Source organism: Gymnoscopelus braueri, assembly GCF_963280865.1.
Source record: "Gymnoscopelus braueri genome assembly, chromosome: 5".
NCBI lineage: Eukaryota > Metazoa > Chordata > Actinopteri > Myctophiformes > Myctophidae > Gymnoscopelus > Gymnoscopelus braueri.
In genome coordinates this window covers 50,911,451-50,939,389 of record NC_137606.1, presented here as the reverse complement: position 1 = coordinate 50,939,389, position 27,939 = coordinate 50,911,451, and the positions used below count along the sequence as shown (strand labels likewise).

At 40.2% G+C, this 27,939-nt stretch overlaps 1 protein-coding gene across 4 annotated transcripts in view; it reads right to left on the bottom strand.

The window, feature by feature from the left end:
• Positions 1-27,939, bottom strand: part of sidt2 (SID1 transmembrane family, member 2) — a 59,788-nt gene that overhangs the window by 17,079 nt on the left and 14,770 nt on the right. For all 4 annotated transcript variants that reach the window (XR_013933210.1, XR_013933211.1, XR_013933212.1 and 1 more), the window contains exons 4-14: positions 27,192-27,356; positions 25,046-25,091; positions 21,809-21,910; positions 19,884-19,967; positions 18,802-18,967; positions 13,000-13,093; positions 11,222-11,277; positions 5,305-5,346; positions 4,141-4,218; positions 1,794-1,909; positions 1,041-1,114 (exon numbers count right to left, since the gene is read on the bottom strand). Coding sequence is in view for 1 of the 4 variants with exons in the window: in XM_080428991.1 (XP_080285117.1) it covers positions 1,041-1,114; positions 1,794-1,909; positions 4,141-4,218; positions 5,305-5,346; positions 11,222-11,277; positions 13,000-13,093; positions 18,802-18,967; positions 19,884-19,967; positions 21,809-21,910; positions 25,046-25,091; positions 27,192-27,356 (1,023 nt within the window). In the remaining 3 variants the exon portion in view is untranslated. The remainder of the gene's footprint in view (positions 1-1,040; positions 1,115-1,793; positions 1,910-4,140; positions 4,219-5,304; positions 5,347-11,221; positions 11,278-12,999; positions 13,094-18,801; positions 18,968-19,883; positions 19,968-21,808; positions 21,911-25,045; positions 25,092-27,191; positions 27,357-27,939) is intronic.

Sequence of the window (27,939 nt, the reverse complement as noted above, 5' to 3'; positions counted from 1 at the left end):
TATATCTTTTGCGAGTGGCAAAAGTTTCACAACACCCACTCCGTGAATTTCACCCCCGGAAGCCTTTTATTTATATATTTTCTATTGAAAGTGGACTGGGGGGACATTCCCGGGGAAATGACGTTCCTGGCCAACGTCATGACGTCGTGGCCGACGTCCCCAGGAACTACCGCAACGGTTTCCTGTTTGGCCAGGAACTACCGCGCTATAACAAAAAGGAACCTCACGCTGATGTTAAGATAATGTAGGATTGGAAGATCGAAAAAGAACAGAAAAAGAAAGCACAGCTCATGGTAACTAATGCTCCACTGGCTAAGAGAAACGATCCGTAGATAGTATAAAACAATTAAAAGATCGCTTTTTGAAACGCTTCCGGCTTCCGGTGAAAACGAATGGAATTCTGGGTAATCGAGGATTACGGAAATTGTATGCAGTGACGGTAGTGACCAGCAGAGGTTGCTAAAAATCGTTATTTGGGATTCTGCATTGTATTACTTTAATATTAAAGATGTTCCTGAACACACAATGACACAATAACATAACATTAATATTAAAGATGTTCCTTAACAGTGAACACACAATAACACAACATTAATATCTGTTACAGTTTTTAAATAAGTGATTAATGATAATGTACCTTGATTTAATGTTTTGCCGAGTTTTGTGCTATGTGTAGTGTTGCTGCACATCTGTGTGAATGTATATAAATCAGCGGACCGGTAGGCAGCGGTTCCGGTAGAAGACACATGTGTCTTCTACCGGTCCGCTGGTCATCAAATTATTGGCTTAGGAATGCGACAAAAGCGAAAAAATATCCATCAATTCAAGTGTCCATGGGGTGACTAATAAATAGAAAAAAAGTCATTTTGGGGGTGAACTATCCCTTTAATGGGTTTTGGTAGGTCATTCCAGATTTTGGTGGCAGCATAGAAGAATGCATGTTTACCCATGTTTGAGCCAAATTTGGGGGGAATGAGGTCATATGATCTCCAAATCTCTAACAAAAAGGCATTTCTAGCATGATAAATGTTAACACTCACCAGAAGTAGATCTGATATTTCCTGGTGAGGATCCTCTTGTCCTTGCGGGACAGGTCAGCCACATACAAGAACTTCTGGAGCAGGGAAACATCAAGCACACTTTAATGAACAACAACAACAGCAGCTTAACTCTAGAACTACTCTTATTAGAAGTGACTAAGAGTTTATCATATACAGTAGCTATAGCGAACAGGATAGGAGACGGAGAACAGTTGCTGTGTGTGTGCGTGTGAACCAGTGTTCGTCTTCAACTAAAACTGTGACAAAAAATGTTCGTCGACTACCTTTTTCATTGATGAAAACTAAATAAAAACTAAGCTATGGTGACTAAAACTGTGACTAAATATATTGACAATTTCGTCAACAAATAAAAACTAGACTAAAAAGTTAGTGAGGGATCTAATGGAGAAGAGATCCAGTAGAACTAGAAGACATGTCATTTTATGTTTGGTTGCGCTCGGGTGTCGTGCTCTGAAAATAGCAGATCTACAAGCTCACAACGCGCTGCGACGCGTTTGTAGATCTGCTATTTTCAGCATGCAACCAGAATCAGCCATTACGACGCCATCAAGGCACCGTCACAATACATTTTAGTCGACTAAATCAACTGCAGATTTAATCGACTATAATCTTATGATATTTAGTCGACTAAAACTAGACTAAAACTAAAACCTTTCTGGTGACTAAAATATGACTAAAACTAAATGGAATAAATCTAAAATCAAGACTGGTGTGTCCGTGCGTGCGTGTTACCTTGGTGCGTACGATGTTCTTGTCGGAGTCGATATCGGCCAGCGTATCGTAGTCGTCCTCTTCAACGGAACTCAGAGAGTCCTGTCTGCTCCGCCCAACGCTCTCCAACGTGCGCTCTGATTGGACAGACGGGTACGAATTAAAACTAAACATTTCTATGCATTAATTCAACGTACAGAGAGAATCATCAGCGTTCAGATTGGAGCCAGATGGGGATTAAACGTCTCTTTCTGTCCAATAATGTCAATCATTTGCCAACCGGTATTTGAGTAATTAGAGCAGTGATTCTCAAACGTCTTAATGTCAAGGATCCAACCAAATTGATAATATGTATTTGTCCGTGGACCTCCATTTGAAAAAACAAATTGTACCAGGGACCCCCATATGAGAAGATTTGTGTTCAAAATTCTTCAAAGGTTTTCAAGATTTGTTCAAGATTTTTCGTAGCATGAAGATGGGCTACTTTCAAAAAGCAGAAACTATGAAATTAGGGTTAAAAGATGGGTTGAATTGTTTGGCTGGTGGACCCCCTGGAGCCCACTGAAAGACCCCTGAGGGTCGGGTCGACCAGACTCTGAGAAGCACTGAATTAGAGCATTTCTTCTGAGATGAACACGTCGTGCACAGATCTGGTTTCTTCTGGGTTTCATTCCTGTGTTCATCATCAAACCACTTGGATCAGGAGGCTGACCACGTGCAACCACATACATACACACCTTCATTCAGATTAACCACATACATACACACCTTCATTCAGATTAACCACATACATACACACCTTCATTCAGATTAACCACTTTACACCTGGTGTCGCTGTTTTTGGGTCATTATAGGCGAAGATTTTCAAAAGATTTCCAAAATGTAAAAAGAAAATGTATGGCTTAAAGAGGCATGGAACCGCAGGCTGATTTGGTAGGTTTTTGTTGTTGTTTTTTTTTACCAATTCAGGTTAAAAACTACAGTGACACATCAGTGGTTCTCAAACGTTTACATTTAAAGGTCTCCCCTTAACTCTGTCAGTGTACAAATGGACCCGTTAGGGGTCCGTTTGGTTCCATTTGCATACTGTCTGAGTTACAGACTTGTAAGGGTCAATTTAACCCCCCCCCCCAATGAACCACGAGGGTCCCTGGACCTCACTTTGAGAACCACTGTCTTACATCATGGTGTACTCTAAGGTCAGTTTCATCCCCCTTTAAGTGGTTTTAACCCATTCAATCCGGGAACGCATCTGTGTCATTTTAAGATTTATTTGGCTATTCCAAAAAAAAAAAAAGCATTGTAGATCTGCTATTTTTGAAAAATCTTGAACAGTTGTGCAAATATTTGAATAAGGTATATATATATTTTGAAAGCAAACATTTTTAACTCAAATCTTTGCTTCTGTGGGGATTCTACAAATGAATCAGTTTTCTGAAAAACTTATGTTGCTATAATCAGTGGTTCTCAAACCTTTTCATGTCAAGGACCACCCAAAATGATATGAATTTGGCCGTGGACCCCCATCTGAAAATATGTTGTTCCAGGTAACCCCAGAGGCAAAGATCTGAATCAAAAATGATCCTTTTGAAAAATATATATATTCAACTATTTGCACAAATGTTCAAGATTTTTTCAAAAATAGCAGATATACAAGCTCATAGCGCGGCACCGAGTGCCGCGCTATGAGCTTGTAGATCTGCTATTTTTTTATTGCCCAAAGTATAAAATATGGATTAAGTGGTTACACAGATGCGATCCCGGTTTGAAGGGGTTAAATACAAATAAATAATCATATTCCATAATGATTAGCATGGTGCTGATTGGTTGGTGTGGTGTGTGGTGGACGGGTCTGATTGGTCAGTGAGTATGATTAGCATGGTGCTGATTGGTGTGGTGTGTAGCGGACGGGTCTCATTGGTCAGTGAGTATGATTAGCATGGTGCTGATTGGTGTGGTGTGTAGCGGACGGGTCTCATTGGTCAGTGAGGGAGTGAGTCACCCATGCGGATGGCTAGGTAGTGAAGGTGATTGAGGAACGGCCGCCGTTTGAACGGCTCGTGACCTAATGGACAAGAAGCACACGGACAGCCAATGAGGAACGACCTAACGCACGGACAACCAATGAGGAACGACCTAACACACAAGACAAAGACAACCAATGAGGAACGACCTACTGTAAACACACAGGACAAAGACAACCAATGAGGAACGATCTAAAGGACAAAAAAAAACACAGACAACCAATGACAGCTCGGGGACAACGGTGGTAGTAATAATGGAATTCTGTAACCGAGTGTGTGTGTGTGTGTGTGTGTGGGGGTGTGTGTGTGTGTGTGTGCGTGTGCGTGTGTGTGTACCCGTGTACCCGTGTATCCGTAGTTGTTGTCAGTTGACGTTGCGCTGTCAGTAACAGCCTCAGAGCTCACTATGCTGCCGTTGTCAGCTGTAAAGACACATAGAAGCCTGGTCACTCAGTGTGTTTTAATAGACACCACTCAAGAAATACATTTGACTTAACAAAGCTATAAGCCACTAGAGGTCACAGTTTACCGTAAGATTTTTACAATGGCTGAGAGGCGTGGTGAGGAACGAAGCAGTGGTGGAAGTACTCACATTCTTTAATTAAGTAAAAGTATCAATACTGCAATGTAGAAATACTCTGTTACAAGTAAAAGTCCAGATTTCAACACAACAGTATTGGTATCAAAATGTACTTAAAGTGCCAAAAGTAGAAAGTACTCATTGTGTCAGAATGTCCCATTTCACAAGTTTTTAAATGTATGAAATGTATAAAAATGTATATATTTTTTAATAAAAATCACAATGCGTCGCGATGGGACGCATTGTGAGCTTGTAGATGTGCTATTTTCAAATTGGCAAAATATAATGCATATACGGTTGAAGTGGTTAATGTTTTGTAATAATAATACAAATCTACAAAGTAATTAGTAACTAAAGTTTTCATATAATTGTAGTGGAGTATAAGTACAATATTTGCCTCTGAGATGTAGTGGAGTAGAAGCTTTGAATGATCCCAGGATCACCAAAGAAGAGTACACCCAGAAATCATGTGATCACAACAAAATGAAGCCTCTTTCGTGTAGTGTTATTTTTCTCTACTTTCTGTTGTTTTTGGCGAAAACAAGCCACCTTCAACTGGCCATAACTATGGAATGGATTACCGCGACCCCCCCCCCCCCTGATTCTACGAGACCCCCGTACGTGTAATGAGGCGATCGCCATGAGGACGGCGATCACGGTAAATATTCGATGATTTTCCAAAGGTCAGTAAAAATGCTTGTTTTCGCTGGCAGTGGCGTGACACTTTTTTTGAAAAACTCTGGCAGTTAAAGAGTTAATAATAGTTCAAAACAACTTCCTGACCGAGACAAGTTGACAAACTGAATCAATAGTACAGCATAGAGAAACACAACTTTAACCGTTTAAGCTCAATCTCATTGTAACTAAAGATATTCAAAACTATCAGTTTTAGAAACGACTTTATTTCATATCAGACACAATAACTCACCAAAGGATCCATATTCGTTATAGGGTGAGGCCGGAGTCTTTCCTGCGGACACAGATAATAACATCACAATGTAAACTACACAACTAATGCAAGGAGGTCACCATGCAGGTTAGACTGTCCAGTGTGCATGTGACTGCACGCACGCACGCGCACACGCACGCACACGCACACGCACACGCACACACACACACACACACACACACACAGTGAGGGAAACACAGTGTTGTTGAGGACATGCAGGGATGTGAACACAACACAACACCACTACAAAACATTACATGGTTAACAATTAACATGGAGGCTCTGCTGATGGGGTGAAGCAGTGATGTCATTCCAAAGCCTATAGAGCACCGAAGTCTGACGTAATTTACGCATCCTACCTGGTTCGCGGTTTTCCACCACCATTCTGAATTCCCATAGACGTGTTTAATATCGCGTCAAATAAGAACTGTGTTCTAAAAATAAACAAATGACCACGGCGGTTTGACTCTTATGGATATGAAGCATCAACTGACGGTGAGAAAACGCTAATGTTACTTCCGCCGAATTAGTTAAATTTTCGCCAGAAACAGACTGTATCAAATATAAGTGACTGACTATCATAAACGATACAGAGCCACCTCCCCGACAATATCGCCAGGACAGTTTGTTTATTTTTGGACCACAATTCTTATATGAGACGATTCTAAGATGACCCAATGTTATCCTCCGTAGAGAAATGACTTTACCAACCAGGGGATGAACGAGTGACGTCAGGACTTCTGTACTCTATACCGCTTTGTGCTATAGCCCCGCCCCGCTTCTGTGACGAACGCGGAACTGCCTCTCGTCTACCAACGGTGGGGGGCGTGGTCACATTCTAATACAGCCCAAAATCCTATCCTTCTTCTGACTGGTCTGTTGGCGTGCCTCGCTGAGCATTGGCACTCGGTGCCGTGCTATGAGCTTATAGATCTGCTCTTTTTGAATAGCCGAAAGTATAAAATAATGGTTATAGCTTAAATTAAAAAAATGACACAGTATGCGTTTTGAACAGGCTTAACCCATTAACACCTTTACCGCCGGGCCCGTAGTTCTACGGGCCGTTAAATCCAACGGTTAAGCGCCGAGCCCGTAGTCCTACGGGCTGCGGTCTTTTCGCGCATGCGCGGTCCGGGTGCACTTTCGGAATTTTTTTGATCCACTTCCGTTTCCGGTTTGATGACAGGAAATAGAATTATTTGGGATCCGGTTTCGACGATCACGCCCGCTCCCATTCTACAGACGAAACTGAAACTCAATTCTCTTCCTGTAGTTTTTTCTCCTCGCATTTCACTGTTTAACGTAATCCGCTCTAACTCAAACATGGATGCCCCGTTTGACACGTGGTTTTCACTGGGAGATACAAGGAGATCTCGCGGATGTAAACAGACCGTTCACGGCTCAATCTTAAGGATTTTAACAAGATCTATGGCGACATGAAAAAAACAAAAAAACAACAAAAACACCTTGGCACTGGTGAGTACATTATGAGATTAACCTCTGGCGGTGGATGTGTTAATACCTGGAACTGTGTCATTTTTAGATTTGAGCTAAAAAGCATTATTTTACACTTTAGGCTATTCAAAAATAGCAGATATACAAGCTCATAGCGCGGCACCGAGTGCCGCGCTACGAGCTTGCATATCTGCTATTTTTGAAAAATCATGAAAATGTGTGCAAATCTTTGAACATAATATATTTTTAAAGCGAACATTTTTAACTCAAATCTTTGCTTCTGGGGGGTCCCTGGAACAAAATATTTTGATGGGGGTCCGCGGCCAGATACATATAATTTTGGGGGTCCTTGACATGAAAAAGATTGAGCACCACTGATATAGAAACATACGTTTTTCAGAAAACTGTTGAGATTTAGGAGACATGTAGAATCGGCTTCAGGTCTCAATGGGTTAACGCACACAGACAGGCAGACAGACATGAAGAGGGTCTGAGAACATTGTCAGTCGGTTAGTGTTATCCCCCCCTCACAGCCTGCATGGGGATCTATCTATCTACAGCAGGGGTCTTCAACGTTTTTCAGGCCAAGGACCCCCTTAGCTGAGAGAGAGAGATGAAGCAGGGACCCCCCCACCACTACATATTGGATTCATGTTATAAATGTGTGTTGTCAGACATTTAACCACTTAAACCCTCAATGCTATGTAGACTTCACCTTTGGCTCATGTACTTGGTCTGCTCTATTTTCCCCCCTGTACACCAAACCTCTTTGTCAAAAATAGCAGATCTACAAGTAGATCTGCTATTTTCAGCGAATGTTCCCCCCAGAATAGGGATGCGAGGTGGTTAAGTGGTTAATGTAAAAATAAAATAATAAAGTTCCTATCACACAAAGATTTAGCGGGCCCCCCCCCCTGCAGTATCTCAGAGGACCCCCTAGGGGTCCCGGACCCCCTTGTTGAAGACCCCTGATCTACAGTGTAGTTCCATGACATAAAGCATGCATGTGATGATATGACAGATGCAGTCCGGAGGACTGCACACACATCTGAAATATTACAACTGGTACAAGACAAAGGAATGCTTAGTTGGCTATTCAAAAATAGCAGATATACAGGCTCATAGTGCCTCGCTATGAGCTTGTAGATCTGCTATTTTTGAAAAAATCGTGAACATTTGTGCAAATCTTTGAATAGTGAATATACATACCGTATATATTTTTAAATCGAACATTTTTAACTCCAATATATGCTTCTGGGGGGGGTCCCTGGAACAACATATTTTGAGATGGGGGTCCGCGGCCACATACATATCATTTTGGGGGGTCCTTGACATGGAAAAGTTGGAGCACCAATGATATAGCAACATACTGTTAGGATTTTGAAAACATTTTTAGATATGTGTTTGGGCCGTGGACCCCCATATCAAAATGTGTTGTTCCAGCGACCCCCCCCAGAAGCAAAGATTTGAGTTACAAATGTTCACTTAAAAAAAAAGGGGAAAAAAAGAAATATTTGCACACATTTTCAAGATTTTTTCAAAAATAGCAGATCTACAAGCTCGTAGTGCGGCACTCGGTGCCGCGCTATGAGCTTGTAGATCTGCTATTTTTGAATAGCCCAAAGAAATCTAAAATGACATAGATGCTTTCCCGGTCTTAAAGGGTTAATGAATGAATTTTCATTGTTTCATGCCGTTAATTTAAACAGCATTAAACTGTTCCTACAAACAGTGTCTTGCTGGTTGGTCAGTTGCCAGAAAAACTGATGTGATGAACTTAGAATGAATTCTATGTCCATGGAAAGTGTTAATGCAATAATGTTAGTATGTGGGCCGTGGGGCTGAAGAGCGTAAAATAACTTTGTGACACGTTGTTAGCTTGTTAGCTTGTTAGCTTGTGTAAGTTCTAAGGAAAGCTGTACCCTTGCTACCGTTACTGTCTCTTACCAAGTAGAGAGGCTGTGTGATGAATTACCGTAGCATTAAGGAGAGAGAGAGAGGGGGGAACACACAATCAATATAAGAGAAATCAATGATTTAACATGAAAAATGCATCATTACATTTAACAACAACGTCATGTTATGACATAATATTCAATCATGACATGTTGTCCGTCATTAGGGCTGTCACACAATCATGACATTTTAGTTGACGATTAATTGCTGTACAAATATTGTGATTAACGCTTGTGTTTTTGACATTGAACATGAAAATGTCTGTTTGTCTTGTAGGCTTTGTAAACAACACTTGCACAGGGCATATGAAATATACAAAGACATGACTGACAGTGAGCAGACAGTGAGCAGTGTACCAGTAATCAAAATAAATGATGTACTACGGGCAAAACAGGCCGTACGTACACCTCCGACTCCAGTGAAATTATATCCACTGAGAGATGTGAAGCCTTTCAGGCCTTCTTCTTAGACAAGGTCTCAAACATTAGAACCCAAATTGTACCTTCTTTGTGTATTCTACCACACAGGGAGGTATCCCAATACTTAAATTCCTTCGATACCACAATATTCTACTGGACAGACTAGAAAACTGGGTGGGTCTGACTGGGTCTGCACTGGACTGGTTTAGGTCCTACCTGAGCGACAGAACCTTCACGGTCTCAGTTGGCGATGCATCCTCTAGCCATGCAGATGTCACTTGTGGCGTCCCCCAAGGGTCAATCCTTGGTCCGTTATTATTTTGTATTTATCTTCTTCCTTTAGGCCTAGTCATTCGCAATTTTTATGTCTCCTTCCATTTTTATGCTGACGACACACAAATTTATTTTTCCTTAGACCCATCAGACCCTGCCACAGTTTCTCCGGTTTCTCTTGTCTCCCCTTTGATTGCCTGTCTTTCTGCCATAAAATCCTGGATGTCAAATAACTATCTTATGCTAAATAATGACAAAACAGAAATTATTGTGTTTGGACCAAAAACCCGTAGAGACATGGTAACCCAGCTATTACACACACAGGGGTTACAGTGCACCCATGAAGCAAGGAACCTGGGAGTCCTATTTGACTCAGACCTCAACTTCACAAAGCATTTTTCCAACATTGCAAAAACAGCCATTTTCCAAATTAGGAATATTTCAAAAATCAGATCTTTCATCTCATTTAGCGACGCACAAACCATTATTCATGCCTTTGTCACTAACCACTTGGACTACTGTAATTCACTTTTTTCTGGACTCCCCAAAAAATCAATCAATCGCCTTCAACTAATTCAGAACACAGCAGCTAGAGTTCTTACAAGAACCAGGAGGTATGACCACATCACCCCTGTTCTTGCTTCACTGCACTGGCTACCAGTGGCGTTTAGAATTGATTTTAAAATTTCATTGTTTGTTTTTAAAGCACTGAACGGACTTGCTCCTATTTATATTTTTGACCTCCTGTCTCCCCACAAACCCACCTGCAATCTTAGATCAGCACACAAACTTTTACTTGTCCCCCCCCAGACAAACCTTGTGACAGAAGGTGACAGGGCGTTCGCTGCTAGGGCTCCATTTCTGTGGAACCAACTCCCCCTGCAAATTAGACAGGCCACTTCGGTGTCCACTTTTAAAAACCTTTTAAAAACTCATTACTTTAGAATGGCCTTTAGCTAGAAGGAATAGTCAGCTATTTCTCTGCTTTCACTCTTATTTTTGGTCTTATTATTTTTGTATGGTTCCTTTGTTTTTACATTTTACATTATTGAATTGCCTTTATATTCCCTGTGTATGTATTGTATTTGTATTGTTAAGCACTTTGTAAACCTGTTTTTGAAAAGTGCTATATAAATAAAGTTTATTATTATTATTATTATAATATCAGAATACTGATATATTATTGATTTCAGCTGTTACAATTCTAAACATGCAAACATGACCCGCTTTAATTACTTCAGTCTATATTTAGTAACTTAACTCATTGTGTGCCAATGATGTCTTTTGACGGCTGTTTTATAGTAAGCCCTGAGTGCCAATGACGTCTTTTGACGTCTCTTAAAATGTTTACTTTTTAGGATTCCAATTAAAAAAAATAGCAAAAATAGCCGATCTACAAGCTCAAAACGCGTCGCACTGCGACGCGTTTTGAGCTTGTAGATCGGCTATTTTTGCTACTTTTGTGTGACATAGAATGGCGAATGGCCAAGTTTAAATACGTTGGTAAGAGGTTTCTGCCCAACAGCAATGTGTCCCTCTGGAGTGAGTGTGGAAATACAGTGGCCCTCTCCATCATCAAAGTTGCATCACCCCTGCTTTAAAATGTTTGTCATTTCATTTTGGAAATAGCAGATCTACAAGCTCGTAGATCGTCAATTTCCACTATTTTCAACAGATGAATGGGAACAATTCTGACGATTATGCACAAAAGAATTGTGATTATCTCAAATGATTGCCATCGGGCGGTTCTGTAATAATTGAGACGGGCTGGTATGTATAGGTGGTGGCATTACCCGTCTCTGCAGGTGACATGTCCGTAGGATTCACCAGCAGCTCTCTGTGGCTTATTCTGTAGAACGAACACACACGCACGCACACGCACACGCACACACACACACACACACACACACACACACACACACACACACACACTTAACATTGGTGTTTGTATTTGTTATTTGCGTAGCGTTCACATTTAACATGAATGTATTGAACACAAACAATAGTAGATGCACAAACTTGGGAAACTCAACAACAAATATTTCAGGATACAGATCACGGCTACAGGAAGCATGAGCCTTCCAAGTATGAACACAAGCTGTTTGTATTATTTAACTAAGCTGTATAATAGCATCATTAACACATTGGGTGCCAGAGGTTTATTAAAATATTATACTTTGAGTGCCAGGACTTTTTAAACATTTTGAACCTTTTTCAAGTAGTCACAAAATATTTTCAGCGATCACCGTCCTCACGGTGATCCCCTCATTACACACATACAGGTCTCGTACAATTGGGGGGAAAAAATTTAAAACATTCGGAAATCCATTCCATAGTTGCAGCCAGTTGAAAATAGTTAAATTAACATTGTAAAAAAAAAAAGTGCACAGGAGCCGAGATACAGGTTTTTGAAGTCATAAGTTAACCAGGAGGTGGATTGGAGTCTAAATCTTGTAGGAGTGATATTTCCTGTTGCTGTGAAGGAAAAAAAAAAAAAAAAAAAAAGTTTTTTTTTTTTTTTTTTTTTAAAAACCGTATATATACGGTTTTGGCACTCAACGTTAGTATGCGCAAAACCGTATATATACGGTTTTGGCACCCAATGTGTTAAGACGCTGGTACTTTAGCACCTTGGTAAGGAATGCCTCTTCCAGGCTGTGGCCAAATGTACATGCCACTTCCAAAATGGACACACACATTAATTAACTATTTTACTGCCATTGACGCGTTTTCGCGTCGAGTGGTACTTGGTCCACATGGCTATTGACGCGTTTGAAAAATAAATAAATAAATAAATAAATAAATAAATAAATAAATAATACTAATAATATATATATATATATATATATATTTTGTTTTCGTTATTCACTCAGAACCAGGAGATAACGCGATCCAAAAGATTTGCTGCTCCATTCACTTCCCTGTTAAAATATTAGGGAAATATTCTGTATCTCGGCTCCTGCGTTTTACTATGTATTTTTGGCAAAACATGCTATTTTCAACTTGCCACAACTATGGAACAGATTACCGCGATCAGAAAATGTTCCCCCCCAAATTCTACAAGACCCCTGTGTGTGTAATGAGGATCACCGTGCGGACAGCGTTCACAGAAAATATTCCATGATAGTTTTCGCTGGCACTGGGGTGACAATATTACAGCACATCTTGTTAGATGAATGGAGACAACATGCCATCAGAGAACCCTAAAACTAGTAGCAGCAAGTGAACACTGTGTGAGCTTCTAAATGTTGTATTTATTTATGTATTCATCTAACATGTATCCAGGGGAGGTTAGCTGAGCACAAAATGCTGTCTTTTTCAGCAATTCCCTGCTTCACAACCACACACACAAAAATCTATTTTTTTTTTTTTTACTCGTCCAAACTCATCCTTGGCAGGCTGGGCCATAGCAGAATTTGACGTATTAATTTGTCCATGGTAGGCAATGAGTTAAGGTGAATGTAATGTACATTGTGTAGCGCTCTGGATAACGGCGCTATAAATGCACTACAGGCCACCAGGAAGGAGACACAGAGAGAGACAAACAGACAGACATACAGACAGGTCTTACTTCTTGTTCTCCAGACAGGCCACCATGAAGGTGATCAGGTAGAAGGAGAGGAAGATTCCCAGACAGAACAGCATGCCCATCACATACACCTCCGCTGTAAAGATACACAATAATAACTACACATTAACAACACATCACATACACCTCCGCTGTAAAGATACACAATAATAACTACACATTAACAACACATCACATACACCTCCGCTGTAAAGATACACAATAATAACTACACATTAACAACACATCACATACACCTCCTCTGTAAAGATACACAATAATAACTACACATCACATACACCTCCTCTGTAAAGATACACAATAATAACTACACATTAACAACACATCACATACACCTCCTCTGTAAAGATACACAATAATAACTACACATTGACAACACATCACATACACCTCCTCTGTAAAGATACACAATAATAACCACACATTAACAACACATCACATACACCTCCTCTGTAAAGATACACAATAATAACTACACATCACATACACCTCCTCTGTAAAGATACACAATAATAACTACACATCACATACACCTCCTCTGTAAAAAAGATACACAATAATAACAACACATCACATACTGTACACCTCCGCTGTAAAGATACACAATAATAACAACACAGTACTTGAGTAAATGTACTTAGTTACTTTACACCACTGTCGCCTAATGTTCTCTGGTTTCACCTACATATTTTAGTCATCTGAAATGTTTTAGTTTTCGTCTAGTTTTAGTCGACTAAATATCATAAGATTATAGTCGACTAAATCTACAGTTGTTTTAATTAACTAAAATGTATTTTGGCTGTGCCTTGATGGCGTCGTAATGGCTGATTTTACACTTGGTTGCATGCTGAAAATAGCAGATCTACAAGCTTACAACGCGTCGCAGTCTGCTATTTTCAAAACGCAACACTCGATAATATAGAACATAAAATGACTTGTCTTTTAGTTCTACTGGATCTCTTCTCCACTAGTCCCTCACTAACCTTTTAGTCTAGTTTTTATTTGTTGAAAAAATTGTCAATACATTTAGTCTTATCTTTACTCATCATAGCTTAGTTTTTATTTAGTTTTCGTCAAGTGAAAAAAAGTAGTCGACGGAAATGTTTCGTCATAGTTCTAGTCGACGAAATCAACACTGGCATAAGGGCTACATATACTTGTTCATGTGTTTTCAATATTATTGACATTATAAGCACATTGTTTAGACCCGATGCTACAGTAGGTTCTTTGGCCCCGATTCATAACGAGGGTCGTATATATGGGGTAAATAAAGTTCGTAAAGGCCGGTCGTATTTTGGTAGTCACAAACGGACGTGCAATTCCCAAAGGGGTTCGTATATCACAGAGACGTGCGTATGACCAGGTGTAGGAGCTGATTAATGTCGAAGTCTGCATCCAACAGCATCCAACTTTAACGTCACTTTACGGCACAGTGTTGCCATGTCCGCTTATTATAAGCGAATTTGCGCTTATTTTTCTGTAAAGTTGCTTGTAAATATTGGTATCAGTGGGGTGCGTTTTTTTGGGCTTGTTTCTAAAGTGTAGTTGGTTATTTGGGCTTGCTTCACAATTGTTCAATTGTTTTAACCGGTGGTTCTCAAATATTTTACAAGTTAATATGTAAGCTAATTTATCCCTATAAGCCCCATCGGAAAATGTTTTGTGCCAGCTGGAGGCAGATTTGTGTTGTTAGAATGTTTAAAAAATCTTCCAAATATTCCACATTTTATTACAAGATTTGTTTTTTAATATAGCAGATCTACAAGCTCACAAAGGTTTAATTAAAGTGCTTATAATGGCCTAAGTGCCAGTTGCTTCTTTTGGGCTTATTTTCATAGACCTGGTTGCTTATTTCTCTCACAAAATCTGGCAACACCGGAGTTTAACTTCTCGTCCAGACTTACAGCTGTCGGCCCGGCCGCAATGCCTTGACACTGACAGAGAACTTGAACACCATTCTGATCTGTCTGAAAGCGAGTCCCACTATTGCACGATGGATCAGCTGAACGTTATGTGTAATGTTTACAAGGTTTAACCCCGCCAGCAAATAATAGACTAATAACCTGGAAAGGATATAACATTGCTCACGTTTACTAGGTAAAAAGATGATGTTGAAAATAAATCCACTTTGGCTCAGATGGCCCGCTGGCAAACACACTGAGGGACCTATATAATTCAGCTCTAAATGGAACTGATAGCCTAGAAAATAAATAAAAAGCGGTGGAATCTACATCATGTCTATATTATGCATAGGCTACAAGCAATACTTCGTTTGACATTTATTTTTTATTTTTTATATGTATGTGTTGACAAATGTTGGTCACATATATATTTGATTTGAGGTTTGCCACTGTTGTAATTGATTTTGGCATGAAGAATAAAGCATTCTAAAGACATACGCACATTTCAGCCCTGGTAAGACAGCCTCGGGGCTGACCTGAGAACGTGCGCACCTGACACACCAAACACAGACCAAAAAACGTTTATGAATCCGACTGCAGGTGTAGGATTTGTCCTAAATGCCAGTACGTACAAAATATGGTCGTAAATCCCTTTATGAATCGGGGCCATTGTCTGCCTGGTATCCTGCTCGGTATCCTTGTCCTGTTTGCTCTCTACTTTATGTGACCGTTGACCATGATGTGGTTTGTTGACTAGCGTTCATGTTTACTCTGCTTTATTCTGAACTTGTAAGTCGCTCTGGATAAGAGCGTCTGCTAAATTACTACATAGTAAATTATAAAAGCAAATAATTGTAAATTGTTAAGCTCTAATTTTTCAACAACTTCCACAGAAGAGCAAAGTTGCTTTCAGCCTTACAAGGATAGAGTAGTAGTTGTGTTCATACAACTGTTGGCATTTTTGAGTGGTGCCAACCACTCCTACGCTTGACTTTGTCCTGGTGTCCGTCTGTGTGTGTGTCCGTGTGTCCGTGTGTCCGTATGAGCACGGCCTCTCTGTATGTTTGAGCACAGCCTCAACAGCTGCGGCTGATTGCAACACAAAGATGCAACCATACAGGTACAGGTACAGTACAGTACAGACCGTACAGTACAGTACAGTACAGACCGTACAGTACAGTACAGTACGTACAGTACAGTATGTACAATACAGTACAGGTACAGTACAGTACAGTACAGACCGCACAGTACAGTACAGTACAGTACAGTACAGTACAGTACAGACCGTACAGTACAGTACAGTACAGTACAGTACAGACCGTACAGTACAGTACAGACCGTACAGTACAGTACAGTACAGTACAGACCGTACAGTCCAGTACCGTACAGTACGTACTGTACGTAAGGTACAGTACAGTACAGTACGTACAGTACAGTACAGTACAGTACGTACAGTACAGGTAGAGGTACAGTACAGTACAGTACATTACAGTACAGGTACAGTACAGAACGTACAGTACAGTACAGTACAGTACAGTACAGTACAGTACACACACACTTTTCAGTAAAAATACTTAAAATGAGTAAAAATACTTAAAATGAGTAAAAATACTTAAATATTAGTAAAGACACTTTAAAGTTCCTAAACTGAGTAAAAATACTTTAAATGAGTAAAAATACTTAAAATGCGTAAAAATACTTAAAAGATGTTAAAATGAGTAAAAACACGTACAAATCTGTACAAACATTTTAAAGTACTTAAAATGAGTAAAAATACATTGAAGTCATCAAAGTCTGTAAAAAGTAACTAATGAAATGAACTCATGAAAGGCACCACTCTCTTCACACTGGGTGTGATTTTTGCACTAAAGTCAGTCTCAGCCTCATCTGAGGAGACACTTTTTTTTTGCCAAGGTGACGTTAGGGCTGTCACGATGACATTTTTACTTGTTTAACCGTTATAAAAAATTATTGCAATAAAAGATTCATTGTGAAACAAAAATTTGGAAATTTAACTACATTTCTGTTTGGCTTTTTGGCTTTGGAAACAGAATTTGCACAGGGCAAATATGACAAATAATTTAGATATACAAATAAATAACTGAATCAAAATAAAGAATGTACTTCTATAGCCAAAACAGGCCATATTTAATAATTTTACACTTTCAAAATGTTGAAGAAAGTGTGGAAATAGGCACCCTACGTGTTGTAGATCGATGTGACAAGTTGTTGTGAAAATAATGCATGAACATTTTTCAACAGATAAATCTGTGCGGATGAAATGGAAACGATTCGGCCGATTTATGCAAAGAATAATAATTGCGATTATTCTCAAATAAGGTGCGATCAGGTGTATTATGTAATAATTGTGTTTAGGGATGATATAAAAATTGCATTACAAAATTACAAAAATAATTGCGATTACCGTTATTATCGCCATAATGAAAATATGCTTAAAACTTTCAAATGTCACTTTTGTTAAAGGGATAGTTCACCCCATTTTATACATTTTTTTCCTATGGATTAATCACTCCATGGAGACTTGAATTCATGGGAATTTGATGACCAGCGGATCGGTCGGCTGCTGTTCCGGTAGGAGACACAAAGGAGACTCTTTGTGTCTCCTACCGGAACCACTGGCGGTCATCAAATTATTGGCTTAGGAATGAGACAAAAACAAAAAAATATCCATGAATTCAAGTCTCCACCCTAACCCTAACCCTAACTAATCCATAGGATTTGTTTTTTTAAATGGAGTGAACTATCCCTTTAAACCACTTGAACCCCCAGCATCCCTATTCTGGGGGGAACTTTTGACAAAAATAGCAGATTTGTGTAGTAATAATAAGAGCGTAGCAACCGCACTCTTTACAGGTCTGTTTCATCAAGTATAGAGGGTTTAAGTGGGACTGAATTTGCAGCTCAGCAGAAGCTAATTCACTCTAGTGTATGATGGAGGACAATTTCACCATAAATAAGAAATCTCTGTGATACGATTATTGCGAGCGTTTTTTTTTTTATCACGATAATAACGAGTATCGTCCAATCCCTAATTGTGTTATCTACAAGCTCATCGCGACGCCTTGTGAGCTTGTAGATCTAATAGGGCTAAAGTCGTTAATGTATGTTCTATAATGTAATAATTTATATCTGCAAAGCAACTAGTAATTAGAGTTTTCAAATAATTGTAGTGGAGTAAAAGCAGTGGTGGAAAAAGTACTCAAATTCTTTACTTAAGTAAAAGTACCAATACTGCAATATAAAAATACTCTGTTACAAGTAAAAGTCCAGAATTAAAAATGTACTTGAGTAAAAGTACAAAAGTATTGGCATCAAAATGTACTTAAAGTACCAAAAGTAAAAGTACTAAATATTTGAAAATAGCCGATCTACAAGCTCACAACGCGTCGCGATGCGACGCGTTGTGAGCTTGTAGATCTGCTATTTTCAAATAGCCTAGGTGTAAAATAGGGCTGAAGTGGTTAATGTATGTTTCATTATATCATAATTTAGATCTGAAAAGTAACTAGTAACTAAAGTTCTCAAATAATTGTAGTGGAGTAAAAGTACAATATTTGCCTCTGAGATGTAGTGGAGTAGAAGTAAAAGTATTGGAAATTGGAAATACTCAAGTAAAGTACAAATACCTCAAAATTGTACTTAAGTACAGTACTTGAGTAAATGTACTTAGTTACTTTCCACCACTGAGTAAAAGTACAATATTTGCCTCTGAGATGTAGTGGAGTAGAAGTAGAAGTACTGAAAATTGGAAACACTTCAGTAAAGTCAAAATACCTCAAAATTGTACTTAAGTACAGTACTTGAGTAAATGTACTTTTTTAGTTTGAGTTTTGAGTTACTTTCCACCTCTGCTCATACGTACAGGCGATGGCGGCGGTCACGATCACGTCCACCTCCTTGGTGCGGTTCCCGGCGTCGATGAGCTCGTCGGGACGGAGGGGGTAGAAGCGCAGCGGCCCGCCGCACGCCTCGTCCTCCGTCTTCACCACCACCACCACGTAGAAGCTGTTCAGAGGGAAGTCCTTCTTCTGATGGGGGGGGGGGGGGGGGGAGAGAGAGAGAGACGCTATTTCTGTCCCAAAAGGTTTTATACAGAGAGAATGCAAAACATTTAACCCATTAACCCATTGAGACCTGGAACTGTGTCATTTTTAGATTTGAGCTAAAAAGCATTATTTTACACTTTGGCTATTCAAAAATAGCAGATATACAAGCTCATAGCGCGGCACCGAGTGCCGCGCTACGAGCTTGTAGATCTGCTATTTTTGAAAATTTGTGAAAATTTGTGAAAATCTTTGAAAATATATATTTTTAAAGCGAACATTTTTAACTCAAATCTTTGCTTCTGGGGGGTCCCTGGAACAAAATATTTTGATGGGGGTCCGCGGCCAAATACATATCATTTTGGGGGTCCTTGACATGAAAAAGTTTGAGAACCACTGATATAGAAACATACGTTTTTCAGAAAACTGTTGAGATTTAGGAGACATATAGAATCGGCTTCAGGTCTCAATGGGTTAAGACCAGGAACTAGTGATGAGCGGGCCGACCCGTAACCCGCGGGTCAACCCGCAGCGCGGGTGGTCGAGTCAGGATTTCAGAGGCAATTATGCGGGCTGCGGGTGAGCGGGTCAGCCGCTCTTACACGCAAAAAAAATAAATTGAACAACATGCTTGTTTATTTAGCCCATGACAATGCTGTGCTACTGTAGACATTTAAAGTGACTTTGGGTACTTAAAAGAGCGCTATATAATATATATATATATACCCACCGCTGGTCGCGGGGCGGGTTGAGCCATAGATTTATATATGGGTTCGCGGGGCGGGTTGAGGCGGGTTGGGTTCCGTGGCGGGGCGGGTCATGAAAAAACCCGACCCGCACATCACTACCGGGAACTCATCTGGATCATTTTTTTGCGTGTGTGTGTCTGTGGTTACCTTACCTGCACAGTGATGGCACCTTTTCTGGTCATGGTTTGGTACATTCCAATGAAGGCCACATTGTTGTCAAGATCATACACAGGACACTGAGAGAGAGAGAGAGAGAGAGAGAGAGAGAGAGAGAGAGAGAAAATAAAACGCGGGAAAAAATTGCAAAGTGATCAAATACAAATCGTTGCTGTCGGGTGGAAACCTTGGAAGTCCAAAACTGTTCATTTTTTTACATTATTTAAAAAACATTTGTAAGTAGTGAAAATAGCAAAGCCACGCGTCGCACTGGGACACGTGAGCTTGTAGATTTGCTACTTTCACTACTTTTGTGTGACACTTCTTGTATTATGAAGTAGCTAGGGAATTCATTTATGGGTTGAGGTTGACATATGGAGAAATTAATGACCTTGTCACTTAACAGCACCTTACATTTATGTCATATTACTAGGCATGTAACGATTTCTTGTAAATCGATTTAAATCGATTCAAACGGGTGAAGATTTTATAAAAAAATTATCGTGATGTGAAAAATAGCCAGAAGAAACATTTGGACGGGTGGAAAGCATTAGTTAAACTTGCAGAGTGACACATTACTTTACCTGGTTTACATCTTCTGATAGTTGTACTTGAATGTTGACATGAAATAATTCCGTTTAGTGTTTCATTAGCGCAAGCGTGAAAAAATCTAAACACAGCGTGTGGTGACGCAGCTGGTAAACACAGACACGTTGAAAGACTGGGATCATAATACCAAGGATTCGACAGTGATGTCAGTATTATGCAACCCGGAAGTAGCACGGACGTATGCCATTATGTTCAAAGCTAAGAGAATTGATAAAGAGTTTTCAGTCATTTTCTACTGTATTGAAAAGAGGATAAGAGAAAACACAGTATTGTAAAAGAAAAAAAATAGTAAAAGAGAAGAAAATACTGGATTTGTGTAAGTGAAATAATAAAAAAAAATCATTCATTGGTCTGGAAAATTATTTTAGTTTAAAAAATCGTAAAAAAAACGTATCGTGAACCTCAAATCGTGATTCAAATCGTATCGTGAGTTGAGTGAATCGTTACATGCCTACATATTACGGTATGTGAATAGGTAAATCTTTCCCCCTAAGATACAGTATGTCACGAGGTAAATTGTTTCCATTAGGACAGACTGAAAATAACTTTATACTTGACGTTTAACCACTTTGAACCCCAGCATCCCTATTCTGGGGGGAACATTGACCAAAAATAGCCGATCTACAACGTTGTGATGCGTTGTGAGCTCATAGATCTGCTATTTTTTGACGAAGAGATTTGGTGTAGTTTGAAAAAGAACACACCAAGAACGGTGCGAATAAGGTCTGTTTAATTAAGTAGAGGGTCTAAGTGGTTAAAAACTGAAGTGATATTGATCAATTCCAAATATAATCAAAGTATTCGTCGGAATAACCCTAGGGATATACGGCACCCACTTTGAGAAACCCTGGGTTATAGTTTGGTTTGTGGGGGTACGGTGGGTCTGTGTCAGTGTTGATTTAGTTGACTAAAACTATGACGAAAAATGTTCGTCGACTACCTTCACTGACGAAAACTAAACAAAAATAAAGCTGCGATGGCTAAAACTAAGACTAAATATATTGACAAATCTTGTCAAAAAATAAAAACTAAACTATACGAACCAAACATAAAAGACAAGTCATTTTATGTTTGGTTGCGCTCGGGGGGTGTTCGGCTCTGAAAATAGTAGACCTACAAGCTCACAACGTGTCGCAGGTGCAACGCGTTGTGAGCTTGCAGATCTGTTATTTTCAGCATGCAATCAAGTGTAAAATCGACCATTACGACGCCATCAAGGCACCGCCAACATACATTATATTTATGATATTTAAATATGATACTAAAATATGACTAAAATGTGTTGTCAAAATCAACGCTGGTTTGTGTGTACCTGGATATCCTGGATGGACATGACGGAGCACGGGAAGGTCATCTCAGAGCTGACCTTCACGATCACAGTGTCCACCCCGTCTGGGAATACATACTTAAAGTACTGAGAGAGGAGAGGAGAGGAGAGGAGAGGAGAGGAGAGGAGAGGGGAGGGGAGGGGAGGGGAGGGGAGGGGAGGGGAGGGGAGAGGAGAGGAGAGGAGAGGAGAGGAGAGGAGAGGAGAGGAGAGGAGAGGAGAGGAATCAGAGAAAGGAAGACTGCTGTGAGTCTTGCTTGGAATTACAACATCCTACCAGTAGAGGGTGTCAGATCTCAGTGCATCACATTAAAACTAGACGGGTCGCAATTCTGGGAAATTGCAGAGTGTGGTTGCACCGACGCTAGTCGCGGGTCGCTGTCGCCGGGACTCGAGGAATACGCTGGGAGGAATACCGTCGGAGGCTGTGCCAATTACATTGTCACGTAACTCCTTAGATCACTTGCGTTTCATTTTGAGAGGATTGATCCCCCCAAAATAAGGTTTTTGCATCAAACGGTTACATTCTGAGCATTTGTGGCGCCCCCTATGGATCAAAGTGGAAATTATTTTGGAGATTTCTTTAGTAAACCACCCTCGACATGTGATTATCGATCGATTGGACGTTTTGTTTGTGATTTTTGGCATTTTTGATAAAACGGGCCCCTCCCACTAACTTCGGAAGCCAATTACGGACGAACGGTAAGGACTATCAAAATGCCGTTTGGATATGTTTATCGCATGGGTCCAGAGATCATGTGTACCAATTTTTGTTAAATTTGGACAAAATATATGGGAGGAGGAGCTAAAAGTGTGTTTTGAAGAAAATTCAAAATGGCGGAAAATCTATCCTGACGCAAATGGGCGTGGCCTATATGGGGAGATGCGTCATGACCCAAGGAATCTAGGGAAAAAGGAATTTTGATTTTACGACCTACGGTTCAAGAGTTATAGGCCAAAACGTAAAGGGGGCTGTTATAGCGCCACCATGTGGCCGATTAGTGTAATTATTTTATCAATAATTTCGGACTAAATTAGGAACCTCCCCTCCAAATCTGGTAACTCTAGCTCTTACGGTTTCTGAGAAAAAAATACTTGAATTTGAGTTTTTGCACTTTTCCATTAAAGTGGATGGGGAAATTTAATGCACTAATAAATCAATATCAATAAAACTATGCAACCAATCTCTTAGCCTTATACAAGCACACGATTCCCGGTGAGGCCGGTCATTTTGACATATGGCACTAAATTGGGAAAAATAAACTGTGGGAGGAGAGACGATCTAAACTATTGTTTATCTCCATTAATAATAAAAAGAATAATAATAAAGTGTGAGGATTACTATAGTCTGGTTGCCCTGTTAGGGCAACCACACTAATAACCAGAAAAGGAGGTCATCCTGGGAGGTAAAAGTGGGAGCACACTCAGAACAGAACCGTAAGATCCCACTAGAAATACAACTACATAAACAAATATATATATATAACAGCTCTCAAATTAATGTACTGTACAGTATATAGAGAGGCTTCTCCTCTCTTTGCTTTGTAAAGCAGGGATTAAACGTTGACACAACAAGGATGTCAATGCAAACTGAAGAGTCTACCTCAGGGCTACTCAACTTAAGATGGCTCAGGGGCCACTCAGCAAAATACCAAAAGTCCAAGTGGCCGCCAGCTAAAAATGACGGTCCTATTTTGGATTTTGTAACACACACTACACATTGTTATTGTTATAAGAAAATGTACTTTTTGACATCATATTGAAAGTGTACCCGTTTACTTTGTGTGTATGTCCAGTGGCATCAGTTCAGCAAAAGCTAAGGTATGGCAAGGTTAGGGTTGCCAACTCCCAGAGATTGAATTAATGGACACCTATCCGCAGCGATGCCGTGCGGCCGGAAGAAATTGGGGGTCAAACCCCCCAAAAAAAAACGAAATGCATAGAAAACTATGCATTATACCTGTAACAATTGACGCACCTGTATGTATGTCTGTCTGTTTGTTTAAAAAAAAAAAAATTGCAACACATATATTTGAACGGAAATGCATATTTTTATCCTGTGCTTAAAAAAAAAAAAAAAGACGCTGCGTTGGGGCCGCGGGTTGAGTAGCGCTACCTTACCCTACTGTGAAACGTCACAGATGTTTAGAAACCATTTCAATCCACAGGGAGGGAGGGCAGGACTACTGCAATTTACCCACTCAATCCGGGAACGCACATACTGTGTCATTTTATTTTTTGCTATAACCATTATTTTATACTTTGGCCATCCCCACATCACATACACCTCCGCTGTAAAGATACACAATAATAACACCACATTATTAACACAATCCATGTTTACATTGGCTCAGCTAAGCTATGCGTTATTAGCACAAATAGCTTAGCTGTAATAAGAAATAATTGCGATTATTGTCAAATGATGTGAGGTGAATTATGTGATAATTGTGTCATATATATATGTACAGCAAGCTCGTAGCGTGGCCCCGAGTGCCGCGCTACGAGCTTGTAGATCTACTTTTTTTGTTTTTTTAAATCGTGAAAATGTGTGCAAATCTTTGAATATATATGTTTTTTACTCAAATCTTTGCTTCTGGGGGATTCTACAAATGTCTTCTAAATCCTAACAGTTCTTTTTTTGATAAAACTGCTATAATCAGTTATCAAAATTATATGTATTTGGCTGCGGACCCACATCTGCAAAAATGTTCATGATTTTTCAAAAATAGCAGATCTACAAGCTCATAGTGCTGCACTCGCACTCAGATCTGCTATTTTTGAATAGCCCAAAGAAATCTAAAATAACACCGATGCGTTCCCGGATTAACACTCCACATCTGGACCAGAATCAATTGCATTGCATCATAAAGCGACCCTGCACCTCATTTACCAACTCAAAAAGTGTTTTAGTGTCTCTCCATCACTCTCTCTTTCTCTCCCTCTTCTCTGTCTGTCTCCCTCTCTCTCCCTCTGACATGTGTCTAATCACAATCAGAGGTGGCCCTGACCTTTAGACCTCCTTGTGGAAGGGAAGTAAATGTTGCTTATCTCCTCTTCCACACAAACACCCTTTAAGATAACACACAGGCTTTAAGATAACGCACACACGAAGATGCGCACGCACACGCACACGCACACACACACACACACACACACACACACACACACACACACACACACACACACACACACACACACAGTTAGTGTCATCTAGGTAAATACCTGTGGCTGGGAGGGCGAAGCGGTGAAGCTGAATTTCTTGCCCGTCCTGTATTCCGATAAAGACAGAATGGCATTGAACATTAATGGAACATACTGTATAAATAAAACATGATCACGATGACATTCCTGTTTTGCCCGGTAGGGTTTGTAAACTGAAACTGCACAGCGTGCCGATGTATGACAAATTACTGAAACATACACAGAAGTAAATGACCAATAATCAAAATAAATAGAGCACCGAAGTCTGACGTAATTTACGCATCCTCCTACCTGGGTCTCGTTTTTATTTCGCCCTCCATTCTGAATTCCCATAGACGTGTTTAATATCCATCATATAAGAACAGTGTTCCAAAAATAAACTAAATGAGCACGGCGGTTTGACTCTTATGGATATGAAGCATCAACTCTACGGTGAGAAAACGCTAACGTTACCGACGCCGAATGAATTACATTTTCCCAAAAAAACAGACTGTATCAAATATGAGTGACTGAAAATCGCCACCTCCCTGACAATATCGCCGGGAGAGTTTGTTTATTTTTGGACCACATTCTTATATGAGACGATTCGAAAGGCCAGTCCACACAAATGCAAATCCTTGCAACCATTATCCCCAATGGCAGTTGCAAGGAGTTGCATTGGTGTGGACCAGTGTTGATTTTGACATTTAATTTAGCTTTAGTCATAGTATTTTGAATAAAATTGTGTTTAGTTTTAGTCATATTTCAGTCATCCGAAATGTTTTACTGTTAGTCTAGTTTTAGTTGACTACATATCATAAGATTTTAGTCGACTAAATTACAGTTGATTTAGTGGACTCAAATGTATTTTTGACAGGCCGTGGTGCCATCGAATTGGCAGATTTTCACTTAGCTGCATGACGAAAATATCAGACCTACAAGCTTGTAGATCTGATATTTTCGGTTTGTGACACCCACGCACACCCATGATGACTTGTCTTTAGTTTTACTCTTCTCCACTCGTCCCTCCCAAACATTTTAGTCTAGTTTTTATCTGTTGATGAAATTGTCAGTATATTTTAGTCTTAGTTTTAATCCCCATAGCTTAGTTTTTATTCTGGTTTTATTTAGTTTTCGTCAGTGAAAAAAGGTAGTCGACAGGCATTTTTCGTCATCGTTTTAGTCGACGAAATCAACACTGGTGTGGACTGGCCTTCAGGAGTCAAACCGCCGGGGTCATTTGTTTATTTTTGGAACCCAGTTCTTATTTGACACGATATTAAACACGTCTATGGGAATTCAGAACGGGGGGGGAAATCCAGGTAGGATGAGTAAATTACGTCAGACTTTGGTACTCTATTAACACATTAACTGCCAAGACCGTAGTCCTACGGGCCGTTAAATCCAACTGTTAAGCGCCGAGACCGTAGCCCTACGGGCTGCGGTCTTTTCGCGCATGCGCGGTCCGGGTGCACTTTCGGAATTTTTTTGATCCACTTCCGTTTCCGGTTTGATGACAGGAAATAGAATTATTTGGGATCCGGTTTTGACGAGCACGCCCGCTCCCATTCTACAGACGAAACTGAAACTCAATTCTCTTCCTGTAGTTTTTTCTCCTCGCATTTCACTGTTTAACGTAATCCGCTCTAACTCAAACATGGATGCCCCGTTTGACACGTGGTTTTCACTGGGAGATACAGGGAGATCGCGCGGATGTAAACAGACCGTGTAGCGCTCAATCTTAAGGATTTTAACAAGATCTATGGCGACATGAAAAAAACAAAAAAACAACAAAAACACCTTGGCACTGGTGAGTACATTATGAGATTAGCCCTTGGCAGTGGATGTGTTAATAACTTTACACTTGAACTTTAAACATGAATATTAGTGGAAATAACCAATCTACAGCAGCTTGTAAATCTGTCATTTTTCAACATGGAAATGAATATGACGATTATGCAAAAACAAAAATGCGATTATCTCAAATAATTGCGATTAGGCGATTATGCAATAACTGTGACAGGCCTGTGTGTGTGTGTGTGTGTGTGTGTGTGTGTGTGTGTGTGTGTACGTGTACGTGTACGTGTGCGTGTGCGTGTGCGTGTGCGTGTGCGTGTGCGCGCGCGTGTGTGTGTGTGTGTGTGTGTGTGTGTGTGTATGTGTGTGTATGTGTACGTGCGCTCCTCACTGCAGAGTGAACAGGTCCACGCGGCTGACCCTCAGCTGGTAGTGCGTCCCCAGGGTGGACAGCGTGGACACGTCTATGTAGAAGAAGGACGTCTCAGAGAGGGCATGGGACGGAGGCTGGCACAGGGTGCGAGCCACGTGGGCGTACGGGTACTTCCTCTGGTAGCTGGACGGGACAGAGGAGTGAGAGACAAGAGAGAGATTGTGAATCAATGAAAATCATACAGGTAATCAGTTATTTGTTATAGAGGACAATTATAATGTATTGAGGCATGTTTGGCTTATTAGCTTCCTTTTAACTCTTTGAACGCCATCGACGCGTTTTCGAGTCAATTGCTACTTAATCTCGAAAACTCGAACGCGCGTCGATTAGCTTTTTCATTGTTTAATCGGCAATCGCGCTGTTCTATGTAACTTCCACCATCAGGTTCCCTTTGCACTCACTTCCCACTCACCCGGATGCATAATTAGCGGGTTCCGTTTCCGGTTCTCGGTTTTATCTTGAAAAATGTGATTTTTAGGCCAAAATAGGGTATAAAAAACGAATGGAGGGCTCCGGTTACATTTTCTTTTCTCTGGACGACGAACAGTTATCGTCGTTGTGTTTACCAACGATTTGAAACCCGATCATAAGCTAAGCTAAGATGGCCTGCGGAGGGGGGGGGGGATACGATCATAGCCGCCGGATATGACGTTTGGAGCCTGGTTGGGAGGGGTAGAGAGAGAGAACGGAGAGAGAGAGAGAAAAA